This window comes from Pseudonaja textilis, chromosome 2, assembly GCF_049901715.1.
Source record: "Pseudonaja textilis isolate UNSWEBS1 chromosome 2, rPseTex1.2, whole genome shotgun sequence".
Classification (NCBI taxonomy): domain Eukaryota; kingdom Metazoa; phylum Chordata; class Lepidosauria; order Squamata; family Elapidae; genus Pseudonaja; species Pseudonaja textilis.
This window is the reverse complement of record NC_141991.1, coordinates 246,625,934-246,649,859: the sequence shown is the minus strand read 5'-3', so window position 1 is coordinate 246,649,859 and position 23,926 is coordinate 246,625,934. Positions and strand designations below refer to the sequence as shown.

At 42.9% G+C, this 23,926-nt stretch overlaps 1 protein-coding gene across 10 annotated transcripts in view; it reads right to left on the bottom strand.

Moving 5' to 3' along the window:
- The window catches only part of DYM (dymeclin), a 245,106-nt gene that overhangs the window by 171,971 nt on the left and 49,209 nt on the right, over positions 1–23,926 (bottom strand). For all 10 annotated transcript variants that reach the window (XM_087927522.1, XM_087927523.1, XM_087927518.1 and 7 more), the window contains exons 7-9: positions 20,446–20,518; positions 4,817–4,942; positions 3,508–3,650 (exon numbers count right to left, since the gene is read on the bottom strand). In XM_087927522.1, coding sequence (XP_087783648.1) covers positions 3,508–3,650; positions 4,817–4,942; positions 20,446–20,518 — 342 coding nt within the window. The remainder of the gene's footprint in view (positions 1–3,507; positions 3,651–4,816; positions 4,943–20,445; positions 20,519–23,926) is intronic.

Sequence of the window (23,926 nt, the reverse complement as noted above, 5' to 3'; positions counted from 1 at the left end):
AGAGTCAACTCAACTCAATGGCACTAACTAGCTCAAAGAAAATGTCATATGTTCTTTAACTCTCCACTCGATATTAAAACCACCCAGAGTTGGAAAGCATAGAAAACTGTTATGATGACGATGATGGTTGGTCACACAGTCAGTCAGTTATTTAGACTGAATTTGGCATTTTTATCCAATAGTTATTATTACTATATTCACAAAAATGTGAAATCACAGCCGCCAGGTTTGTAGCTGTGCTGGCCTTCCTATGCATCAAGTTCTTCCTAGGACACAGGTGTCAAACCATGGTCCACGGGCCAGATGCGTCACAGGCTGGCCACGCCCATGCCCGGTTTAGTGAAAAGTTGCGATTTGACACTCCTGTCAAATGTCCATAATATATTGGTATAATATACAGTATGTGTGGACTACTACTACTAATTTATTAATTATTAAGAACAGATTGTATTGTTGTATAAAATTAATATAGAAGAGAAAGAACTGGAGAAAATAACAAAATACAAAGTAAGCAGAAGTAGAACAACTATGGCAATAAAGCAAGGATAGTACCAATAGCAATAGGCGCCTTGGGTGCAATCCCCAAAAAACTGGAGCACCATTTGAACATCATTGGCATTGACCACATCCCCATCATCAATTGCAAAAGGCAGCTGTCCTTGGAAAAGCTTACTTCTTGTGACAATGCCTTTGAACGCCGTAAACAATATCTCCCTATCCCAGGTCCTCCGAGAGGACTTGGTAAATGGATAAAAAAAGCTAAATCTAGTCTAAACATCTGGATGATTGTGAGAATCAAAAGTGTTCTATGACCAAAGCTGCAGGGGATTTTGTTGTTGCCGTTAACCTGACTTAAAACCAATAATGGCTAACTGTAGACCTACAGATGCGCAATGCTTGCATCTCAAATCATCCAAGACTCTTCTTCACTGCTTTCTCGTGCCTTAAGCAAAACATTAAGGATATAAATATGTTTAGGATTAGCATTTAGTTCATTGTGGGGTCTTTAACTGGGAGGAAGTGCAGACAATTTGGTTTAATTGTTTTTTTGTTGCAGAAGAGTTATACAGAGGGAGGAGAGAAAGAGGAAATAAAACACATATGAAGGTCTTTGTGCCACACACAGAGAGAACGCTGTGGTTAGGGCTTGTTAGCATTCCCTACAGACATGGAATTGATTCATACTGAAAATAGATACCCAAACAAGCCGGGTAAACCAAATGTGATTTCTATCTCAACTCAAGGGAAGGCCAGTCCATACATTGTTTATCAATGCATCAGACCAGACATGCGCTGACATTGTATAAAAAGTAAAGTAAAACTGGACGTGCAGCTGCTATCGAAACGAAATGAAATCTAATTGCCAATGTTCACAAAATGTGGTTCTTGAGATGAATTACGATACTTTTTCATGGGATTCACCAAGGAAACGAAAAGGCAATGCGAATAGAATAATTGACATGTCCAGAATCACAGCTTTGAAAATCTCACTTGGGATTACAGTTGAAGACATCACGATCTATGGGACTAAACATAGAGCCAATCTAGTGTAGCAGTTAAAGCACCAGGCTAGAAACCAGGAGACTGTGAGTTCTAGTCCCACCTTAGTCATGAAGGCCAGCTGAGTCACCTTGGGCCAATCACCAGGAGACTATGAGTTATAGTCCCACCTTAATCGTGAAGGCTAGTTGAGTCACCTTGGACCAATCATCAGGAGACTATGAGTTCTAGTCCCACTTCAGTCATGAAGGCCAGCTGAGTCACCTTGGGCCAATCACCAGGAGACTATGAGTTCTAGTCCCACCTTAGTCATGAAGGCCAGCTGAGTCACCTTGGGCCAATCACCAGAGGACTATGGTTCTAGTCCCGCCTTAGTCATGAAAGCCAGCTGAGTCACCTTGGGTCAATCACCAGAGGACTATGGTTCTAGTCCCACCTTAGTCATGAAGGCCAGCTGAGTCACCTTGGGCCAATCACCAGAGGACTATGGTTCTAGTCCCGCCTTAGTCATGAAAGCCAGCTGAGTCACCTTGGGCCAATCACCAGAGGACTATGGTTCTAGTCCCGCCTTAGTCATGAAAGCCAGCTGAGTCACCTTGGGTCAATCACCAGAGGACTATGGTTCTAGTCCCACCTTAGTCATGAAGGCCAGCTGAGTCACCTTGGGCCAATCACCAGAGGACTATGGTTCTAGTCCCGCCTTAGTCATGAAAGGCAGTTTGGTGACGTTGGGCCAATCACTAGGAGACTTGGGAGTTCTAGTCCTGCATTAGGCATGATAGCCAGCTGGCTCACCTTAGGCTAGTCTCTCTCACTCAGTCTAACTCATCTCAAAGGGCGGTTGTTGTAGAGATAATAGGAGGAGGAAGGAGTGCAGGTAATCCTCGACTTACGATCACTAGTAAGCTCAACATTTCTATTACAAAGAGAGAGACAGTTGCTAAGTGAATTTTGCCCCCTTTTACGACCTTTCTTGCCACAGTTGTTAAATGAACCGCAGCAGTTCTTAAGTTAGTAACACGGTTGTTAAGGGAATCTGGAATCATTTGCCAAGCACCCAAATTTTGATCACGTGACCACAAGGATGCTGCAACGGCTGTGAGAAAAATGGTCGTAAGTCACTTTGTTCAGTGACGTTGTAATTTCAAACAGTCACGAAATGAACGGTTATAAGTCAAGAACTTTCTGCATTAGTTATGTTCACTGGCTTGAGTTATTCATAAAATTAAGGTGAGATATAAATACATGTACAAATCTATCACACCTGTTAACTCTGCTCTTTGAATGCAAGGCAGAAAGGACTGAAATTAAATAGGGATTTTTGATCTCAGGTAACCATAAAGGGATGCTCCTTTTGTTTCTTACTAGCTCGATACCCGGGCTTCATATGAAACTATGTGATCGGGTTTAGTTTTTGGGGAGAAAAATAAGGGGGTGAGGGGAAATTCTGCCTCTGCCTACCAGCATCCATCGGTACTCATCTGGCTAGTGTCCTGTCAGTGTGTGAGAGATTTGAAAGCAGTTTGGAAACTGAAACAGTATTTGCTGGGTGAGCAAGGAGATAGCAAGGAGCTTGGGCATGGTTTAGCTCAACTGTTCTGTAGTAAAGCTGGTTGCTGCTGTGAAAGTAAAACTGAAACTCCTCTCGTCTGCTTGTGTTTTGCATTTGGAACAGATTTCTTTTCAGGAGTGGAGTAGAACTCCTTAGCATAATAATATAGGAAATACTAATAGCTCTGATGGTCATTTTGAAAAATCCTTCCTTAGTAAGCACCTAGGATCCAAGAGGAACATACATGCCAAATTTCAAGTTTGTAGGCTTTACAGTTCTGGAGATTTTGTGATGATGCGTGAGTGGTATTTCGATTTTATAGAGAGAGATAAGTGGGGAGGGGAGATTTATAGCTGATTCAGATATCTGACATGTCCAATATATAGAGACAAATGAAAGCACTGAATGTCTGCTGGACACAGATACAGGCAAGCAATGGCACCAATAAAACTCACTTGCTACTCCTGATGCAATTCCATACAGTAGTCCACCTCCTTCGGACTCAGGCTGGAAGACATGGGAACTTGGAGGAGGGCTTCGCTCTTGACGGATGAAGTTATACAACAAAGTTTTCACGAGTCGGCTGGTGTATGAGAGACTGGCAATACAAAAGAGCCAAAGTTTTAAGTGGATTTGGGACTGCACCAGAATGCAATCAAATAATTCCTTTTCCTCTATTTTGCAAAACTATTTAAAATGCAAAAGTTTAAAACTGTTCTTTTAAAAATGAAAACAGGTCACTAAGAGATACATCTCATGTTAAAATCCCTAATCCAGTGTTTCTCGAACTTGGTGACTTTAAAATGTATAGATTTCAACACCCCCAGAATTCCCCAGCCAGCCATGCTGCCTGGGGAATTCTGGGAGTTGAAGTCCACACATTTTAAACTCATCAAGCTTGAGAAACAGTGCTCTAATTTGATACCTAATAGACTCTCTTAATTCTTCTGAATTTTAAAAAGGCTAATATATTTTAAATGTGTTAACAGAGGTTCTAAAAAAAGAGGTGCCAGTCTTCACACTCTGAAAATAAATACAAGTTTCCCTTGACCTATTTATATATTCAGAACTCATTCATATATGACTTACCATTTATATATTCAGAAAATAAAAGTAGTTTGCAAACTATTTTTATGGTCCAAAATACTCACAGGCACAGAGTAATGAAGGCAGAAAAAAATTGCAGATCTCAGACAGCCTGCTCTTAACCTGGTTCAAGTAAATTCAAAAACTTCTAATGGCCACTCTTTAGAGATTCACAGAAACAAAAAACATTAAATACTGCACTGCAAACCAAAGCTTTAGGCTTACACAACTTCGTGCATTCTAAATATTTGAAATATAGTTCCCATAATCTCGTGCCACTGGCCATGCTGATTCAAGGCTGATGAGGCTAATGTCTAAAACATCTAGAAACAATGGGTTTCTAACTCCTGCTATGAAGTGTTTTTTTAAAAATTTGCTGTAAAAATGTAGAACCATTCTAATTCACTCCATATCCTAAAATTATGAAGTGGAACCGCATACAATAGTTTCATCTCACCATATTTATTTAACAACCTGTTGTTTAAGTGAGATAACAAATAATTCTTATCGCCCAGAGAGTCAATCTGTTATCAGCTTGGGAGATCTTTCAGGAGCGCAAGTTAACCTACAGCTAAATAGAAAATATTTGCTTTGACAGAGTAAATACAGTTGCTATGCTCGTTAAAACTCGGGAATAAAAGCTACCTAGTTATAAAATAGCACTGCAGTCTGACCTACCATCGACCATGCATGAGATACTTATGAATGATGCTCTTCCGCAGAATTTCCTTGTGGAAAAGCTGACAGGAGAGAAAAACGACCAGTGTTGTCACAGCTTCCAGCGAAATGCTATATGTAATATCTCTGCAAAGAATGAAGACATAAAGTATTAATCAACACCAATGAGTACATATTTACTAGCCGTCTTTTTAGATGTTACATGCAAATATTGGCTATAATGTTTGCTGTGAGCCTGGCTCAAAGAAGTCCTCGACAAAAAAAATTCCCCCAATTCTCATTGCACTAATCTACAGATTCTCTTCCTTTAAAGGTAAAAGTTCCCCTCACACATACATGCTAGTTGTTTCCAGCTCCAGGGGGTCGTGCTCATCTCCGTTACAAAGCTGAAGAGCCAGCGCTGTCCAAAGACTTCTCCATGGTCATGTGGCTGGCGTGAGTAAAGACTGAAGGCACATGGAACACTGTTACCTTCCCACTTTTTCTACATTTTTTACATGCTTTCGAACTGCTAGGTTGGCAGAAGCTGGGACAAGTAACGGGAGCTCACTCCGTTATGCGGCGCTTAGGGATTTGAACCGCCGAAATGCCGACCTTTCTGATTGACAAGCTCAGTGTCTTAGCCACTGAGCCACCGCGTCCCTTGTTCTCTTCCTTATGTTCTCTTCGTTATGTATTTACAAATAAGAAAACCCTGAAAGTTGGGAGGGGAAAGAAGATAACCCAGCAGCAGGTGGATAGAGTCAAGCGCAGTAGCAATGGGTGCCCTGTTGGGAGGATCTTGAGGGACCTGGTTGCGGATGGATCCCCTGAAGAAAAATTGATGTGGCCACTAAGAAATCAACCCTGACTTGATGGCACATAACCAATCATTTTACACCATTCAATAATCATAGAACAGAGAATCATAGGCTGGAAGGGAACTTAGAGATCTTCTAGTCCCATGATGACGAACCTATGGCATGCGAGCCCCAGCCAAAATTATCTGCACTGCACATGTGCACACCTCCCAGCTGATTTTCAGACTGTTTGAGGCTGTTTTTGGCCTCCCAGAGGCTCGAGGGAAGCCTCTGCAGCCTCGGGAGGCCAAAAAAACGGACCTTCTGGAAATATCGGAAGTGCTGAAATGGGCCCATTTTTCGGCCTCCCGAGGCTGCAGAGGCTTCCCTCGAGACCCCGGGAGGGCAAAAACGACCTCCCCCGGGCTCCAGAGGCTGAAAACGGGCACTTCCGGTATTCCCAGAAGGCTCCTTTTTCGGCCTCCCAAGGCTGCAGAGGCTTCCCCTCGAGCCTCCAGGAGGGCAAAAACGGCCTCAAACGGGCCGAAAATCAGGTGGGAAGCGCTCGCATGCGCAGTGCAGATAAGTTTGGCTGGGGCTCGCAGGCCTGCACAAATGGGGGCCGGGCGGGGGTATTGCACTTGCATGCGCAGCAGGGGGCACATTGCATTGTGGGTTCCAACATGTGCACATGTGCGCGCTATCGTGCGCGTGCTTGCTTTCGGCACACCACAACAAAAAGGTCTGCCATCACTGTTCTACCAGGAGACCCTATACCATTTTTGACAAGTGGCTGCCCCGTCTCTTCTGAAACGACTCCACTGATGGGGCACCCACAACTTCCAAAGGCCAGCTGTACTCGCTGTTAGAAAGTTTCCCCTTAATTCCAAGTTGCTTCTCTCCTTGATTAGTTTCCATCCGTTGTTCCTAGTCTTGCCTTCTGGTTTGTCAGTTTATTTTTAAAAACTTCCAGTTGACAGAGGATTGAGATTGGTCGTCTCAAGTTTTCCAAGAAAAAAAAAACCAACAACCCGAGAAAGTCCAGTTGCCATTTGGAAAAAGCGTCTTTGGTATTCCAGAGATGGGGCACCCAAAACTCTGAGAGGCAAGGGGTTCCAATTAATTGTTCTGTCAGAAAATTTCTCCTTACTCCTAGGTCGGATCTCTCTTTCCTGAGCTTCTACCCATTATTTCTTATCCTGTCGTCTTACATTCTACCTTTGTTATTGTTTCCTATTGCTTTTGAACAGCCACCAAGTTTCATGCACAGCTGACCAGGGAGAGGAGAGTGTATAGGATTCTCTCCGCCCACCCTAATTTTGGGTGTTTCTAGGACTGCTGAAAAGACCTCTAAACTAAAATATCCAGAGCCACTGCCAGTGAGTCATGCAGATAATAAGCCACTGCCGGTGAGTCATGCCCTGATAGGATTATTAGGAATGCAGTGGCTCAGGAGCTTTGAAAGCTGGGCTGGTGATTAGTGTTCAAGACTCGCTGCTGCCACTGAGTAGAGTGAGCTCCAGCTCCTGCCAAATCTTCTGTTTGAAAGCAGGCAAGCATGAGGAGATAAATGATACAGCTTCAATGGGCACCTTCATGGAGATGCAAAAGGAGCCCCCCCAACTGGGCATCCCCTGGGCAACAGTGATGTCACCAGCAAATCCTTTCACTACGGAAGCACTTTGGTACTTCCAACATGGAAGTACGAGCATTGGGATGACCCTGGGCATGGCACAAAAACAATAGTCAGATAAGGAAAAAGAGTCTTTTTATTATCTCCAACTTTGCCCGCAATGTCCAGATTACCTTCTGACTGGAGAAAAACTCTCCCAGGGACAGCCTTTGATTGCAGAAAATTAAGTCCAAAACATGAGCAACACAAACTGTAACTTAAAGTCCAAACAAGTCAAACTGAGGTAATTAGTTTGGCAGAGCAGGAACAAGAATTTCAGACTTGAAGGCATGGCAAAACTCACATGGTTGGGAAGACACCAGGAACACAGATAAGCCACGACAACACAGGATAAAGTGTTTGCTCCAGCAGCCTGCCGAACGCAGCCTGCCTTTCTTATCATGTCTTCCCAGCTGTGGCGAATGAAGGGAATCAGGGCCCTTTCCTCCCCCGTAAGCCACGCAACCCGTGTTGCTCTCTTCTCCGTTCCTCCCTGCGTGCTCTAGGATGAAGAGGGGATGGGCCTGGGTCTTCCTCTGAACTCCTTCTCCCTTGTTCTACTTCTCCCCTGCCCTGCCCAGCCGGACTTTGCCCTTCCCCAGCCTCCTCCACAGCCCACGGAGCCACACTCCCATTCCCTTTCAGCTGTCCGGCTTCCTCCTCAGATTCAGACTCTGACAGGGGCACGACAAGTATAGAGTTACTGAGTTATTGTGTCTTCAAGACACTGTGGACTATGGCCAACAATGGTGTCTAGACCAGCGGTCACCAACCTTTAGGATATCAGGGACCATTAAATTCATAATTTTAAATCCCGTGGACCACTAATCTGATCTGCCTAATGATTGGCTGGGTGGACGTGGCTATGTGGTCATGTGACTGGGTGGGTGTGGCCAACTCAATGTCACTCACGTCGAGGGACACCTCTCCAGCCTCTATTCGGCCTTCCCCTCTCAGTCATTCCTCACTCACCCACCTTGGCTCCTTAGGGCCCCAACAGGAAGCGGTTGTTGGAGCAGCCACCACGAGAGTTTGCAAAACAGCGGCTCAGTTCAAATTGGATCTGACCGAGAAGGAGGCTCAGCAGAAGCACCTCACTGAGGATAAGGAGCCTAGGCTTTCCAAGCAGAGGGAAGACCTGTGGGAGTGCAAGGCCAGGCACCGGCACCTGGAGGCTCAGCGAGCTGAGATGGTCAGCCAGTTCCAGGCCATGATGCAGTCCCATTGGAACGAGGCCCTCCAGCTCTTCTCCACCAGTGGTCCTTCCCTCCAGCCTTCGACCAAAGCCCTGCACCAGGAGGCTGAAGCAGACCCCAAGTCAGAATTTCTGCCCCCCTTCGACCCACACAAAAAGACGCCGAAGGGGGAGCAACACAAACATTTATTGCACATATCTAGCCCAGGGGGCGTTGTTTGAGGACCCCTGATTTAGTGCAATATAAAAAATGCAAATAATTTTTCTGCGGACCACCAAAATTTTCTCACGGACCACCAGTTGGTGACCACTGGTCTAGACTAGTTTCTAAAGTTGTCATGACCCCCATGGAGTCTGCATCTGCGGAGGACGAGCAGGAGCTGGGGCCAATGGAGGACGAGAGGGTGGTCTCGTTGGCTTTGGAGGAAGGTGGGGAGGAGCAGGAGGAGGCAGCCCCGGGCCCCTCTGGCTTGGGATGGCTTGCCAACAGGGGGAACAGGGACAGGACAACCGAGAAAGGGCGGGCAGTGAAAATGAGGAGGGACAGAGCTCAGGCGATGAGCAAGGAGAGCTCCCTCCTGATTCGCAAGCACAGAGAGGAGGAGGGAACAGCATAGGCCAATCCGACAACTCGGGAGTAGAGCGCCCCGCCCCTCTTCACAATGCAGACCTGGGGACTGAGACTTAAGGGGCATTTCTCGGGAATAAATGCCGAATTTGTGGAGTTTTGTGTGCTGTTGCCGCTGTCTGGAGTTTGCAGGACTGTTTACCTTCTTCCTTGCTTCGTGAATTCATTGCCTCTGCCTTGTTTTGTGGATTCATTTCCTTGTTCCTTTGCCTCACTGGACTTCTTGCTTCGAAGCCGTTGTGCTAACAGCATTTTGCTGGACTACTCGCAGCCAGGGGCGGCTGTGTGTGTGTGTGTGTGTGTGTGCTTTGCTCCCAGACTTGCATAACGTGGGAGCATTTGGGGTAAAGTTGGGAGCATTAAAGGGGAGTTTGAATTCCCAGCTGGCTGTGTGGCCTTCGTGCCCTATCCCAGGTCAACACAAGTTTTCTTGGCAAGGTTTTTAGAAATGATTTGCCCTTGCCTTTTTCACAGAACTGACACTCAAGGACTGGCCCAAGGGCACCCAGCCAATTTTGCATGCCTAAGCTGGGACTAGAACTCCGAATCTTCTGGTTTCTAGCCTGATGCCTTAACCACTAAACCAAACTGGTTCTTTCCACCCTCACACACACAAAAAATACACTTAAAGAGAAAATATAACAACCATAGAAGTGTTTCATACTTAGAACCCTAACAGTACAAAACAGATTGAAGTATTTTCAATATTATGAAAGGCATTTGTTAATTTGTGCTTTTCATTTGTGACTGATTAAGTCCAGCATATGCCACAGTGGCTTGGTATTGGGTCCAGGAAAGTTCAAAAGTAGGAATGGAAGACCAAGAACATCTTCCTCTGTTGCTTTCTAGCATCTGGTGTTCAAAGTATGCAAGTCTATGATGTCAAAGATTTTCAGGTGGCCACGGATACCCCTGTCCTCCATGAAGAGGTTTTCTAACAGTGACGACAATTAACCAGTGGAATTACTTGCCTCCAGAAGTTGTGGGTGCTTCATCACTGGAGGCTTCTAAGAGACTGGACAGCCACTTGTCTCAAATGGTAAAGGGCCATAATGGGGAACCTATGGCACATGTGCCGGAGGTGGCACAAAGAGCCCTCTCTGTGGACACGTGCGCTGTCGCCAGCTGCTCTTCTGGTTTCTGGGTCTCTGTGCATGCCTGAATGCCAGAAACCAAAAACCAGCTGGCTGGCACACATGTGAGCAACTGCCAGCTGGTCTTTATGTGCACCGGAGCACCAGAAACCCTGCCGGCCGATGCTCTTGCACAGGCCAGCCAGCTGGTCTTTGAGTTTCCAGCGCTCCAACGTGCACAAAGAACAGCTGCCCAGTGCATGCATGTGCACCAGCCAGCTGGTCTTTGGTTTCCGGTGTTCCAACATACATGAAGACCAGCTGGCTGGCGTGTGCATGCGTACCGCCCAGCTGGTCTTCAGTTTCTGGCCCTCTGGCATGCACGAAGTCTAGCTGGCACGTTCCAGTTTGGGCACTCGGTGCCGAAAAGGTTTGTCATCACTGGTATAGGGCCTTCTGCTTGAGCAAAGACTTGGATTAGAACAACAAGCCCTGTTCCGTGGCCCCGGGTCCCATCTGTTCAGAACGGGCCTGCGGAAATGGCACGGGCGTGAAGCTGCATTTGGGAAAGCAAAACACGCATGCAAAACCATCCCGTCTCCCACTCCACCCCTGCTGCCTCCACTGGTCTGCAAAGCTAGAACGGTTGGTGACCACTGGATTAGAAAACCTTCAAGGTCCCTTTTCCAACTCTGTTACAGTTAACAGATAATCATAGTTGGAAGGGACCTTGGAAGTCATCTAGTCCAACCCCCCGCCCAAGCGGGAGACCCAACACCATTTCTGACAAATGGCGGTCCAATCTCTTCTCTTCTAAGGGCAACTTCTGTTCCGTGGGTTGATTGTTCTCACGGTCAGAAAGTTTCTCCTTATTCTCAGGTTGAATCTCTCCTTGTTCAGTTTCCATCCATTGTTCCTTGTCTGGCCTTTGGGTGCCTTGGAAAATAGCTTGACCCCCTTCCTCCTCTCTGTGGCAGCCCCTCAAATATTGGAAGATGCTATCATGCCTCCCCTGGTCCTTCTCTTCACCAGACTAGCCATGCCCAGTTCCTGTAACCGTTCATCGTATGTTTTAGTCTCAAATCCCCTAATCATCCTGGTTGCTCTTCTCTGTACTTTTTCTAGAGTCTCAGCATCTTTTTTTTATAATGTGGTGACCAAAACTGGATGCAGGATTCTAGCTGTGGCCTTACTGAAGCTTTATAGGCTTTTTATGTTATTCTGTTTATGTTTCTGAATTTGTCCGGGTTTTCCTTTGAAACCATCTAAATGGCTCTCCTGTCCCATATGTCTTGAAAGATAAACTCTGCTCTTGTTGAGGAGTCCCAAATCTCTCTCTCTCTCTCTCTCTCTCTCTCTGTGTGTGTGTGTGTGTGTAATTTCAAGAGGGTTGAAATCCAAGTTTGGATTTTATCCGTGTCCCCCGTGTCGTCTCTTATTTAGAAATTTGTAAGAATGACGGAGCCTTGCCTCTGAAGCAATCTCTTTTAATCCGTTTGGCTGCCCCCTTTTTTGTACCTCTTATCGGGTTCTTTAATTTCAGCGATCTGTGCGGTAAGTCCCTTTTTTTTTTAATCTCAGGCTTTTCAGCCTCGCTGATCTGCGATACCAAAACGGCATCAAGGCTTTGCAAATGTTTATGGCGGGGGCTCGCAACTTGGGATGCCCAGATGTTTTTGCGCTGATAAGAACGGCAGGATAACAATATTTGGGTACCCTTGCTGGGAATGACTGACCTATAGACTCGCCCCACGTCAGCTTTTCTGAACAAAAGCCACTTCTTACTCTTCATCTCCTAACAAGCCCAATTTCACCGGAAGCATCCAAGGTTAAAAGTTCGCAAAGTTAGGACGGTTGCCAGAAGAAACGGATTCAAGCATCAACATTCAAATAATAAAGGAAAAGAGCTTGATTGCCACACTTCCCGAGGGTTGACCAGAAAGACAAGTTGCCAAAAAAGGATGAAGCCAGTTCAGGATACTGAAAGGCAAAGGCCCATGTTTGGTGATCTTCGGGGAATCTAATCTTTCCTCTTGGCAACACTCTCCGAATTAACATCCACTAATGGCAAACATACACAGAAGAATACAAAGAATACACTAGCGATGCTTGTTTGAGAAATGTTTGGGAAGCTTCTCAATTTACTTCTAAAAGAAACAAATAACTGGAAGTCAAAACCCAACAGTGACCTCTTTTGCCATCCTCTTATTTGAAAAGAAAGAACAGGAAATATTCCCAGTGAATTCTTCCACCTCCATAGAAAGGAAGGGAGTGGATACAGCAGCTACAAAGGGGAATTAAGATGGCTTGCTTGTGAGTCATTCCCTGGACTGCAGACAAACCTCGGGACACTCAACGCTTCCATTTCTCATCCTACCTTTACATTCATCCATAGAAATGAAAACAAACAAATAAATAAATAAGTCTGTTAAGTCACGCAAAATTACAACTCAATTGCTAACCTTTCCACGCTTGTACCAAGTCAGCCATGTCTATAAAATAAATAGAAACATCTCTTTTCGGCAGCAGGATTTGTTTATTGGGTGAGATTGGGTTGCTTTCAGATGGAATATCAAACAATAGCTTGGGCTTTAGGAGCGAGAGCAAATTTAACTTGCACGTTTCTATCTTCCTCTTTGCCTTTAAACAAGCGAGGAAATTAGAAACTTTCCTCTTTGGGTCAATGAAAAAAAATACAGCTTGCAGCTATATCTTAATGGGGAGCATAGTGCCGTGTGGTAAACACAATCTCTTGAATTTAGATACAGAAACAAACCAGGGTTTGCTACTCATTCCGACAAGCTTCTAATCCCCTCACCTTCCAAGGGAGAGTGGAGTGGAGTGGAGTGGAGTGGAGTGGAGTGGAATGGAATGGAATGGAATGAATGGAATGGAATGGAATGGAATGGAATAGAATAGAATAGAATAGAATGGAGAATGGAATGAATGGAATGGAATAGAATAGAATAGAATAGAATAGAATAGAATAGAATAGAATAGAATAGAATAGAATAGAATAGAATAGGAATTTTTTTCTGCAGTCCTAATTACTCTCTAAAGTCTGTGTCTGCTTTGTTGGGTTGCAGAACCAAACCAGACAGTTATAGAGGTGCAGAAGACAGACTCAATAATTCCTCTGTAGAACTGGATCAGCAGCTCCTTGGGCAGTTTGAGCTTTCTGAGTTGGCGCAGATAGAACAGTCTTAGTTGTGCTTTTTTGATGATGTTTTTGATGTTAGGTGTCCATTTTAGGTCATGTGATATAGTAGAACCTAGAAATTTGAAGGTCTCTACTGTTGATATGGTGTTGTCTAGTATTGTAAGACGGGGTAGTATGGGAGGGTTTCTTCTAAAGTGTGCCACCATTTCTACGGTTTTGAGTGTGTTCAGTTCAGTTCAGGGAGGAAATGCATCTAAAATTAAGGGAAACTTGTACTAACGCAATTTTGCATTTATAGTAAGTAAAGGTAAAGCTTCCTCTCGCACATACATGCTAGTCGTTTCTGGCACTAGGAGGCGGTGCTCATCTCCGTTTTCAAAGCTGAAGAACCAGCGCTGTCCGAAAACGTCTCCGTGGTCATGTGGCCGGCATGACTAAATGCCAAAGGTGCACAGAACACTGTTACCTTCCCACCGACGTGGTCCCTATTTTTCTACTTGCATTTTTACATGCTTTCGAACTGTTAGGTTGGCAGAAGCTGGGACAAGGAAAGGGAGCTCACTCCCTTACGTGGTGCTAGGGATTGGAACCGCCGATTTATAGTATAGCATTTATAATTTATAAATGTATAGATAAATTTATAGCAATTATAGTATCGATTTCCACATTTTCAAGCTGGTGCTAGATATGTTTTTTTTAAATTAGCTGCTATATTCTCAGAGATAAATCTATTCATGCTCTTTAATTTAGTTCTGCCGGTTATATAATTCTTGAAAAGTTGGGAGCTCTATCATCCAGTGGTTTCAACAAATAAGGGACTGTAAATAGAACACAGATTCACAGGGCTGGAAGGGACCTCGGAGGTCTTCTAGTCCAACCCCCTGTTCAAGGCAGGAGGCCTTATATCAGGGGTCCCCAAATTTGGCAACTTTAAGACTTGTGGACTTCAACTCCCAGAATTCTGGCTGAGAGTTGAAGTCCACAAGTCTTAAAGTTGCCAAGTTTGGAGACGCCTGCCTTATACCATCCCACTCAAATGGTTGTTCAGCCTATTTTTGAAAATCTCCACTGATGGAGCACCCACCGATCCAGGAGGCAAGTTTCTATTCCATTAATTGTTCTCTCTATCCAAATATTTATTTTTCTTACTTCTCGGTTGGATCTCTCTTTAACAAGCTTCCACCCATTACTTCTTCGCCAGCCCTTCGGTGCTTTGGAAAATAAGCCAGTGTTTACTATCTCCTTTTCCCCTTGCCATTTGATTAATCATCATAATTCTTGCTGGCTTAAGTGAAAGTTATGAACATAACTACAGATACCAGAAAGAGATTTAAAAAGTCAAATAAAAGCTGCTATAGTCTCTGACATTTTAAGAATTCTCCTGGTATGAATTGTCAATTACACCCAAAGATATACTATAATAAACTTCAGATATTAAATAAGTGTGTGAAACAACAAAACATCATAGCTTTTACCTCAAGTCCAAATGTAATATATGAAATGGTTTGGCACAATCCAGAACATGCACAACGTATTTCTGATAGTATCCCAAATTTTCTCATTTAATTATTCTTTATCTTAGATGGATTCCTGGACACCGTCTAGTTTTAGTCTTAGGCTAGAAAAAAAAAGATCCCTCTGGGAATTTTAGAGAAAAGTGCTTATTTGGACCAGCAAACGGCAATCCAACAGTCAAATTTGGCTGGCATGAATTTAATTAGAGATCAAAATTCACTTTCAGCTTTGAGGCAGAGCTTATCCCTACATAAGAAACAGAAAGGACAATTTCCTGTTGGTTTCATTTGCCACATGAACCCAGCAGAAAACTATAATCTGCTTTGCCTGCTTTTCCACTTAGCATAAACAATGATTTGCTTTAGTGCAATAAATCCTAGCTAGTGATTGGATCAGTGTCCATAACTATAGCTTAGCATGATGTGAAAACTTACTAGGGACATATGCTTAGTTTGCATGCTGCTCAAAGCTTTCATGAACCCATCAAGATGTTTATTTAATTTATTTATTATTTATTTATTTATGTATTTGTCAAGCAAGTATTAGATAACAGGTATAAGTATAAACATGGTTGTGAACACATGAAATGGATACGAATAAAAAAGAAACAATAGGACAGGGATGGTAAGCACGTTGGTGTGCTAATGCACGCCCCCTACAGACCTCTTAGGAAAAGGGTGAGGTCAATAGTAGACAGTCTAAGGTTAAAGTTTTGGGGGTTTGGGGAAGAAACCACAGAGTCAGGTAGAGTATTCCAGACATTGACCACTCTGTTGCTGAAGTCGTATTTCCTGAAATCAAGTTTGGTGCGATTAACCTTGAGTTTGTATCTATTGTGTGCTCTTGTATTATATAATTTTATGTACTATACTTAGATCGGACCGAAGGAGGCGTAGTTCTAGGTTGTCTAGGTCTATAATTTCAAGTCTGGTGGCATAAGGTATTCTGCAATGAGTAGAGGAGTGGAGAACTCTTCTTGTGAAATATTTCTGGACTTTCTCAACTGTGTTAATGTCAGATACATAATGCGGTTCCAGATTGATGAGCTGTATTCAAGTATTGGTCTAGCAAATGTTTTGTATGCTCTATTGAGTAGTGTGATATTACCGGAAAAAAAGTTATGCAGGATTAGGTTAACAACTCTTAATGCCTTTTTGGCTAGACAAGGAAAAAAAGCCTCAGGAATTGGCCAAGCAAGCCGTGATTACTTTGTATACAAGCAAGAGACAGGATTGATTGAGGAGTCCTTGATACTCTCTGAGCTGGGTTGTTTTCTTTCCTCACCCAAACTAGGTAACATCATCAGTGCTAGTTAGTCTAGTACAGCGGTGTCAAACTCATGTCATCACGGCATCATCACGTGACATATCGCAACTTTTTTCCCTTTCATTAAACCAGACATGGGCGTGGCTAACATGTGACACATCCGGCCCACGGGCCACGAGTTTAACAACCCTGGTCTTCTACCTGATGATGTTACCAAGTTTGGGTGATGAAATGTGTTAGGATATGTACAGAATAACCCTTGAGTAACAAGGATATGCACATGGAAACGTTTATGAGAGTAGTTATGAATAATTATTCAGCCACACATAGCTACACTGAATTGAGTTAAAGTTTACTTTAAGAAATAGCACAGTCCAATAAACCAGGGGTCCCCAACCACCGGGTCGCGGATCGGTACCGGTCTGTGGAACATTTCCTACCGGGCCGCCGGTTTGCTGGGCGCCGCCATCTTGTTTGACGAGAAAGTGCTTCCGGGTGAGCTTTTCCAGTTGGAAAGCGGCATTTGGGTCCTGAAGGAATCTTCGCACCTTAGTTTCATCGAAGGGGGGGCTTTGAACGAAACTAAGGCGCAAGGATTCTTTCAGCACCCAAGGCAAGGCAAGCCAAGCGACCGTCCTGAAGCCGTCCTGAAGCGAAGCCCATCGACAAAGGTACAAAGGAGGCGTTGAAGGTGGCAGGGAGAAGCGGGGGACGGCTGGCTGGCCGGTCGCTCGGCTTGCCTTGCCTTGTCATGCGTGCTGATGACGGTACATGGGCCGCAGATCATTTTGTGATGCCGGTACCGGGCTGTGGCACAAAAAAGTTTGGGGGCCACTGCAATAAACAGTCCAGGTCATATACGTTTAACAGTCCAAAAAATATCCAATTATAAAGTCTTCTTACCGGTTGCCTTTTTCATTTACAGTAAGCAAAATTATCAAAGTATAAGGACAGCAGCAACAGAATGTCGGAGAAACAGAATGTCAGAGAGAGCAAGCCACGATCTCTAGAACCCTCTTATGACAATCCGCAATACAATCAACCAATCAGAATCAATACAGTGATTTTGTCTTAAGGCTACAAACATACATTGTTGGTTTATATATTGCCAACCCAACTAATTGTTGGACAGATTCCTAACAAAATGTCTGCAAGAAAACAACCCAGAGCACCGAGGACCTTTCATTTCAACACTGAGCTATAAATATTCTTCTTCATTGGTAAGAGGGTTGATTAATAAACAAACCAATGGCTTAATGCAGGGGTGTCAAGGCCCATAGGCCAGATTTGGCCTGTGGGGTGTTTATGTTCTGGCCCAGGCTTCATCAAACTTAATAAAATACAAACTGAATTTAAAAGTAAAACTTTTTTTTAATGCGATGCTGGGAATTACTTGTATTCCCAGCCAAAACTCATTAGTCACAGTTTCTCCAGATAAGAGCATGCTTTTCAATGCTGCCAAATGCTGCCAAGAAACAGAACTCCAATTAAGGCTAACATAAACCAACCCCAAAACCCAGAAAAAAACGACCAGAGTAAAGAGCTTCACGAAGGATTTGGAGATTACTGAATGGCTTTGCTTCCTGCAAAGCTCTTCGTCATTGAGGTCTGACTTTTATCCCTTATGGGAGGGGCAATCACCTCCCAGCCTTACTCTTGAGTCGCCCCTTCTGCTTCAGCTGCTCTCGCCTTCTAGCAGCTCTGCGCACACGCGCACAGGGCACAGGCTCCCCTGGGTCCTCTGCTTCGCTGCTGCCAGACTCCAAAGGCTCCAAAAGCAGCACCTCACTCCTAGATGGTCCTAGCCCCATCCCTGCATCGGATGCAGGCCCTTCATCCAAGTCCTCACCCGACTCCCTGACTGGTTCCCTTTTGTCCTCACTGTCCGATACCTCTGTTGTCTGCACCGGCTGCCGGCAAACCACAACAGTTTAGATCTGACCCGCAGGGCCGTCCTGGAAACAGTGGACCAGCCTGCGGTGTCTCTACCGGCGCAAATGGAACTCAGGCAGGCCGCAATGGCCTCCTGCAGCCTTCTGCCAGTGAAAACAGAGCCCAGGGAGACCACGTGCAGTGCGCTAGGCTCCATTTTTGGCTGCTATGGGCTCCGTTTTCACTGGCATAGGGCTGCATGAGGCTGTCACAGTGAAGTCCATCTGGCCATGCCCCGCCTGACCACGCCCCCCCCCCAGCCCCTTGAGGTCAAACACAATCCTGATGTGGCCTTCAATGAAATGAAGTTTGACACCCCTGGCTTAATGTGATTTGTGTATTTAAGGAAGACACGCACAAGATTTGACTGTTTAGTGCAAAAAACTACAGCCTCATATCAGCTTCTAGAATATATTGTTCTGCAATGGAGCCTCTTTTTTTGACAACCTAAGTCACCCCTAGTCAAGAAACATTTAAACCCGGTTTTCTTGAAACCAATTTTATAGAATTCTGGATCCTGGCTACTTTTAGCCAGGATCCAGATTTTACAGGAGTGGATTCTAGTTGCAGACTATTTTAGGTGTCTGCTTAACACTCAACTCCGTATTCTCCCATGCTGCAACATTTATTAATATTTTTATATTATTATATTCTTTCACCTCCAGCTTTTCTTCTAATCTGCCACAAGCAGAAATTATCACTGTTGTGGGAAGTATGGATAATGCCTCTTTCCATTATCAAAAAGACTTCTCTAAATCTCATCACAAATTCATTAAACAGCAACTGCCCCGTTAATGAACTAGCGACAGAATTAGGTTTTAAGAACACAGTGCTTCTCCCCAAAAAACCAACCAAAAATCCAACTTTCTTTTCTTTTATTCTTTTTTGGGTGTGTTTGTTTAATAAAAACTTTTAAAACATTTTTTTAAAAAAAATCCAACTGTGCCTTTAATCTTAAATGCTTGTACAGCATCCGAGGGAATGGTCAACCAACAGTACAAAATATTAAAAAGCTGCAAGAAAGAAATCTTAAATCTTAAGGCTAACTCAGAAAAATTAGAACCTCAAAACTTGTTTGGGTTTCCCACAAAGATGAAGGGAGTCAACCTATTCTCCAGAGCTACGGAAGGCAGGACAAGGAACAATGGATGGAAACTAATTAAGGAGAGACACAACCTGGAATTAAGGAGAAACCTCCCAATGGTGAGGACAATTAACCAGTGGAATAGCTTGCTATTGTTGCTAATGTCGTGGGTGCTTCATCCCTGGAGGTTTCTGTAATAAGACTGGATGGACACATCTCAAATTGTACAGGGTCTCCTGCTTGAGCAGAGGGTTGGACTAGAAGACCTCGAAGGTCCCTTCCAGCTCTATTCTGATTGTATTGTTAAGTTCTGTCTATTTTGGTCTATGGAGATTCTCAGTCGTTCAGGTCATAGTTGTCTCAAAGGTTCTTTTTCTTTTTCAAAAGGCAACTGGACTTTGAGGAAAAAGAAGTTTTGCTTTGCTGATCAAGCTTCTTGGACCAGAAGCCAAACTTCTTCCTCAAAAAAAAGGAAAAAAAAGAACCTAGTTGCCTTTTGAAAAAAAAAAAAAAAACACCCTTTCAGTCCACATTGGTAGAAAATTACACAGCTGTATAAAGATGAGGCAACAAAAATCAAAGGTAGTTATTGGGCTAATTTACTGAAGGTTAAGGAAAGTCTTTGAATTTGTAAGAAAATTGATCCTGAGACAGAAAGAAGAGAAAATAAGTTCTAAGGCTGCTCTGGGCAAAATCCTACTAAGGCCAAATTCATTTCTGTGTATTTTAGCTTTTCTCCAGGGCGATACAGTAAAAATAATGATTGTGCTAATCCTGAGACACACTCAAACAATATTTACAATTTCCCATGATTTTGCACTCAAGAATACTTCAATTCATCTGATTGTTATCAGATGGGGCAGGTTAACACCGTTTTTTTTAAAATCCCATTCCCTAACCTCCTCTTTCTTGTTATCTTTTGCAAAAACTCTTTTGAACATAACCTAAACATTCAGAACAGCTCCTGACTTTACATTTAGTGGATCCAACAGAAATAAAATTTGTTCTGTGTTTTTTGTCTGACTATTACAAATCTGGTTTATAATGTGGAATTCCAGAAAAAAATGTGTATTTTTTATTAAAAAGGAGTTAAAATGCATAGCCTATAACCATTATTATGTAAAATAGATATCTGAATTTCCAATTAGCAGGGCCCATTTTTATCTTGTTAGACTTATGTCCTGCTTTTTCTTCAGGCGGTCAAGGTGGCACGTGGGGATCTCCCCTTTTTAATATGACCATGAGCCCTGGGGATTATTGGTATTGTAATCACAATGCATCTGGAGGGAACCCAACTGGAAACAGAACATATGAAATCTACTTACAAAAGAGGAATCTCAACAATCAACTGAATGAGGCAGCAGAATAATTCTTCCATAAGATCTTCATATTCAGATCCTAAAAGAAAATAAGGAAATTTTATTAGATATTTCAACGTTAGTACAGTAATTTTGCTTCCAAATTTCCAGTTACCAAAGTTTAAATTTCACCAGCTTTTTTTTAAAAAAAACAGTGTATTTTTAAAAATGGCTCAAAAATAGCTGGTTGAAATACAGGCTAGGAATTGGATTCAAATTAAAAACACCATGTTTTCGGATTGTTACCGTGTTTCTCATATAATAAAGCCGAGTCTTTTTTTTTTTTTGAGCCCCGAAAAAATGGCTAGGCCATCTTTTCGGGGGTGACTTAATTTCCGCCCCCCTTGCATGTTCGGGTGGGCGGGTGGCGACAGCTTGGATGTTGACCTCAGCGTTGGTGGGGCACTTCGTATTGGGGTCAACGCAGGCAGCACCATATCCGGGTGTGCAACAAAAGTACTTCCCAATGGCAAGCCTCCCCCATTCCCCCCATTTCGCATGTTTTAATATAGGCCTTAATTTGGGGGGAGGGGCTTAATTTCATTTCATGCCTATAAAACATGCTGGGACTTCCTATTGGGGGAGGCCGTATTGTTGGAGAAACAGGGTATTATTACACCTTCTAAATGGCAACAATTAATTCTAGGTTATCTAGAAATTGGTTAAAAGTCTCTATCAAACAGAAATCAAACTTTAAGGAAAGAAAGCAACTTGTGAAAACATTTTTGGTAGAAAAGAAGAAAATGAAACAGAAACTTAATCTATAATTCTATTTGCTTTAGCATTCAGTTCCATTCAAGAAAGTATTATTCTTTACAGAATAAAAAATCAGGGCTTTAATTATCCAAGAAAATTTGCAGGAGGCCAAATTGGCCTTATTTCCAGTCACTTTAATTCCCAATCAACTGGTTTGTAGTTTATTCAGGCTTAAATATTGGAGAACATAACTACTCAAAAGAAGTTTCTTTGCTTTGTCCATATGGGTATTAGATGATATTGAATCCCTTATATTTTAGTGTAAATCTACAGAATAAAAGATCGTGGCTTACCCTGATTTCAAGTTATTGATCTCAGCATACAGACTTAGATGAGAATGATTGATTTTAAGCAGTAATGCCCTGATTCAAAGCAGTACAGTTTGTTTTCCCAGGACAGAAACTACCAATCATCAGAATAAATTTCTCTTGTAACATATTGAGGGGGGAAAATACAATTTGGATAAGGAAGTTGAAAAGGGGATAGGCTGAATTTATATTGCACTTGGGATACCCAAACTGACCACCTTCTTCTATCTGCTTCCATCATCCAACATCTCAGATGATAGGCTCAAGATCCAGATGGATCTTGACAGACTTGAACCCTGGGCCTTATCTAACAAAATGGAGTTCAATGTAGAGAAAAGTAAAGATTTACACTTAGGCAAGAAAAATAGAATAGAATAGAATACTTTATTGGCCAAGTGTGATTGGACACACAAGGAATTTGTCTTGGTGTAAATACTCTCAGTATACATAAAGAAAATATAAATTCATTAAGAATCAAGAATCATAATGTACAACACTTAATGACAGTCATAGGGTATCAAATCATACTAGGAGACAGTCAATATAAATCGTAAGGATATAGGCGACAAAGTTAAGAATCAATTTTTTTGGTACCGATTAGGTGAAACCTGGCTCAAAAGCAGTAACTGTGAGAGGGATCCTGGAATCCGAGTGGATAACTACTTAAATATCAGCCAGCAGTGTGCGGCGGTAGCCAAATAAGCCAATGCAGTGCAACAGAGGGATAGAATCAAGATCACATAAAGTATTCGTGCCACTTTATAAAACCTTAGTAAGACCATACCTGAAATACTGCATCCAATTTTGGTCACATAATAAAAAAGATGTTGAGACTTTGGAAAGAGTGTAGAGGGTAGCAATAAAAATGATTAAGGGCTTGGAAACTAAAACATATGAAGAATAGTTGCAGGGATTGGGTATGGCTAATTTAGTGAAAAGAAGGACCAAGGATGACATAATATTAGTCTTCCAATGTTTGAGGAGCTGCCAGAAAGAGGGGGGGTGTGTGTCAAACTATTTTCCAAAGCAACAGAAGGTAACACAAGAAGCATTGGATAGAAACTAATCAAGGAGAAAAGCAACCTAGAACCAAGGAGAAATTCCTAACACTGAAAATAGAATTATTTATTGGCAAGTGGGATTGGACACACAAGGAATTTGTCTTCGGTGCATAAGCTCTCATTGTACACAAAAGCTATAAGTGATAAATCATGATCATAGTCATCACAAACACGTTCATCATAAATCATAAGATACAATACTTAGTGATAGTCATAGGATACTAAATAAGCAATCAACATAATCATGCTATGCAACGAAATAAAACAATATAAGTTGTAAAGATACAAGCAACAAAGTTATAGTGATTAAGTAGAAAAGGAGATAGGTAACAGGAAGGATAAGAAGAAGAATAGTAATACAGTCTTAGTAAATAGTTTGACAGTGTTGTAGGAATTAGTTGTCTAGCAGTGTGATGGCATGCGGGGAAAACTGTCCTTGTCTCTAATTGTTCCGGTGTGCAATGCCCTATAATGCTGTTTTGAGGGTAGAAGTTGAAACAATTTATGTCCACAATGTGAGGGATCTGTAGATAGATATTTTCACAGCCCTCTTTTTGACCCATGCAGTATACAGGATACAGAAAACAATCAGCCAGCGGAATGGCTTGCCTTCAGAAGTTCTGGATGCTCCAACACTAAAGGCTTTTAGAAGAGACAGGACGGACACTTGGAATAGGATCTTCTGCTTAAGCAGGGGGTTGGACTGCATGACCTCCAAGGTCCCTTCCAACTCTATTATTCCGTTACTCTGCTCATCACAAACTACAGTATAACTAGGGCATGTCCCAAGACATAAGGGATCATTAGTTAACTTTTCGTAAGGTGAATGAAATAGAAGAAAACGAAAATATATTTGCAGGGAAAAAAAAGTCTCTCATTTAGAAATAAATTAGGTTCTATGTTTCCTTTGGTCAAGCAAGGCCGAGGCATCGGAAGGTTAAAGATGGCCAACCACTGGCCGACCGAGATGCAATTAGCAATTCTTTCAGCTCAGCCCTTCCGCAGAGAATTATCGGCACTGCACAGCTGACAAAATAAGCTCTGGGAAATGCCTTTCCTTCCAACCCAGTCATTAAGCCAAAGCCTAAAAATCCAATTGCTTTCATTTGTCTGCTTCACTGCATCCCAAAGCAACGAGATCCTGTCCCACCCACCCCATTTTTTTTTTACATTTTGGCTTCTCGGGAACATCTCGGTCCTTTGTACCTAACAAAGTTTACAAACTTTTGGGGAAGCTTTTCAGTGGAAGTGAGTTTACAGGATTATGTCCTAGCACAAAGGGAAGGTTATACGCCATCATTATCCAAGCTGCGCAATTCGTCC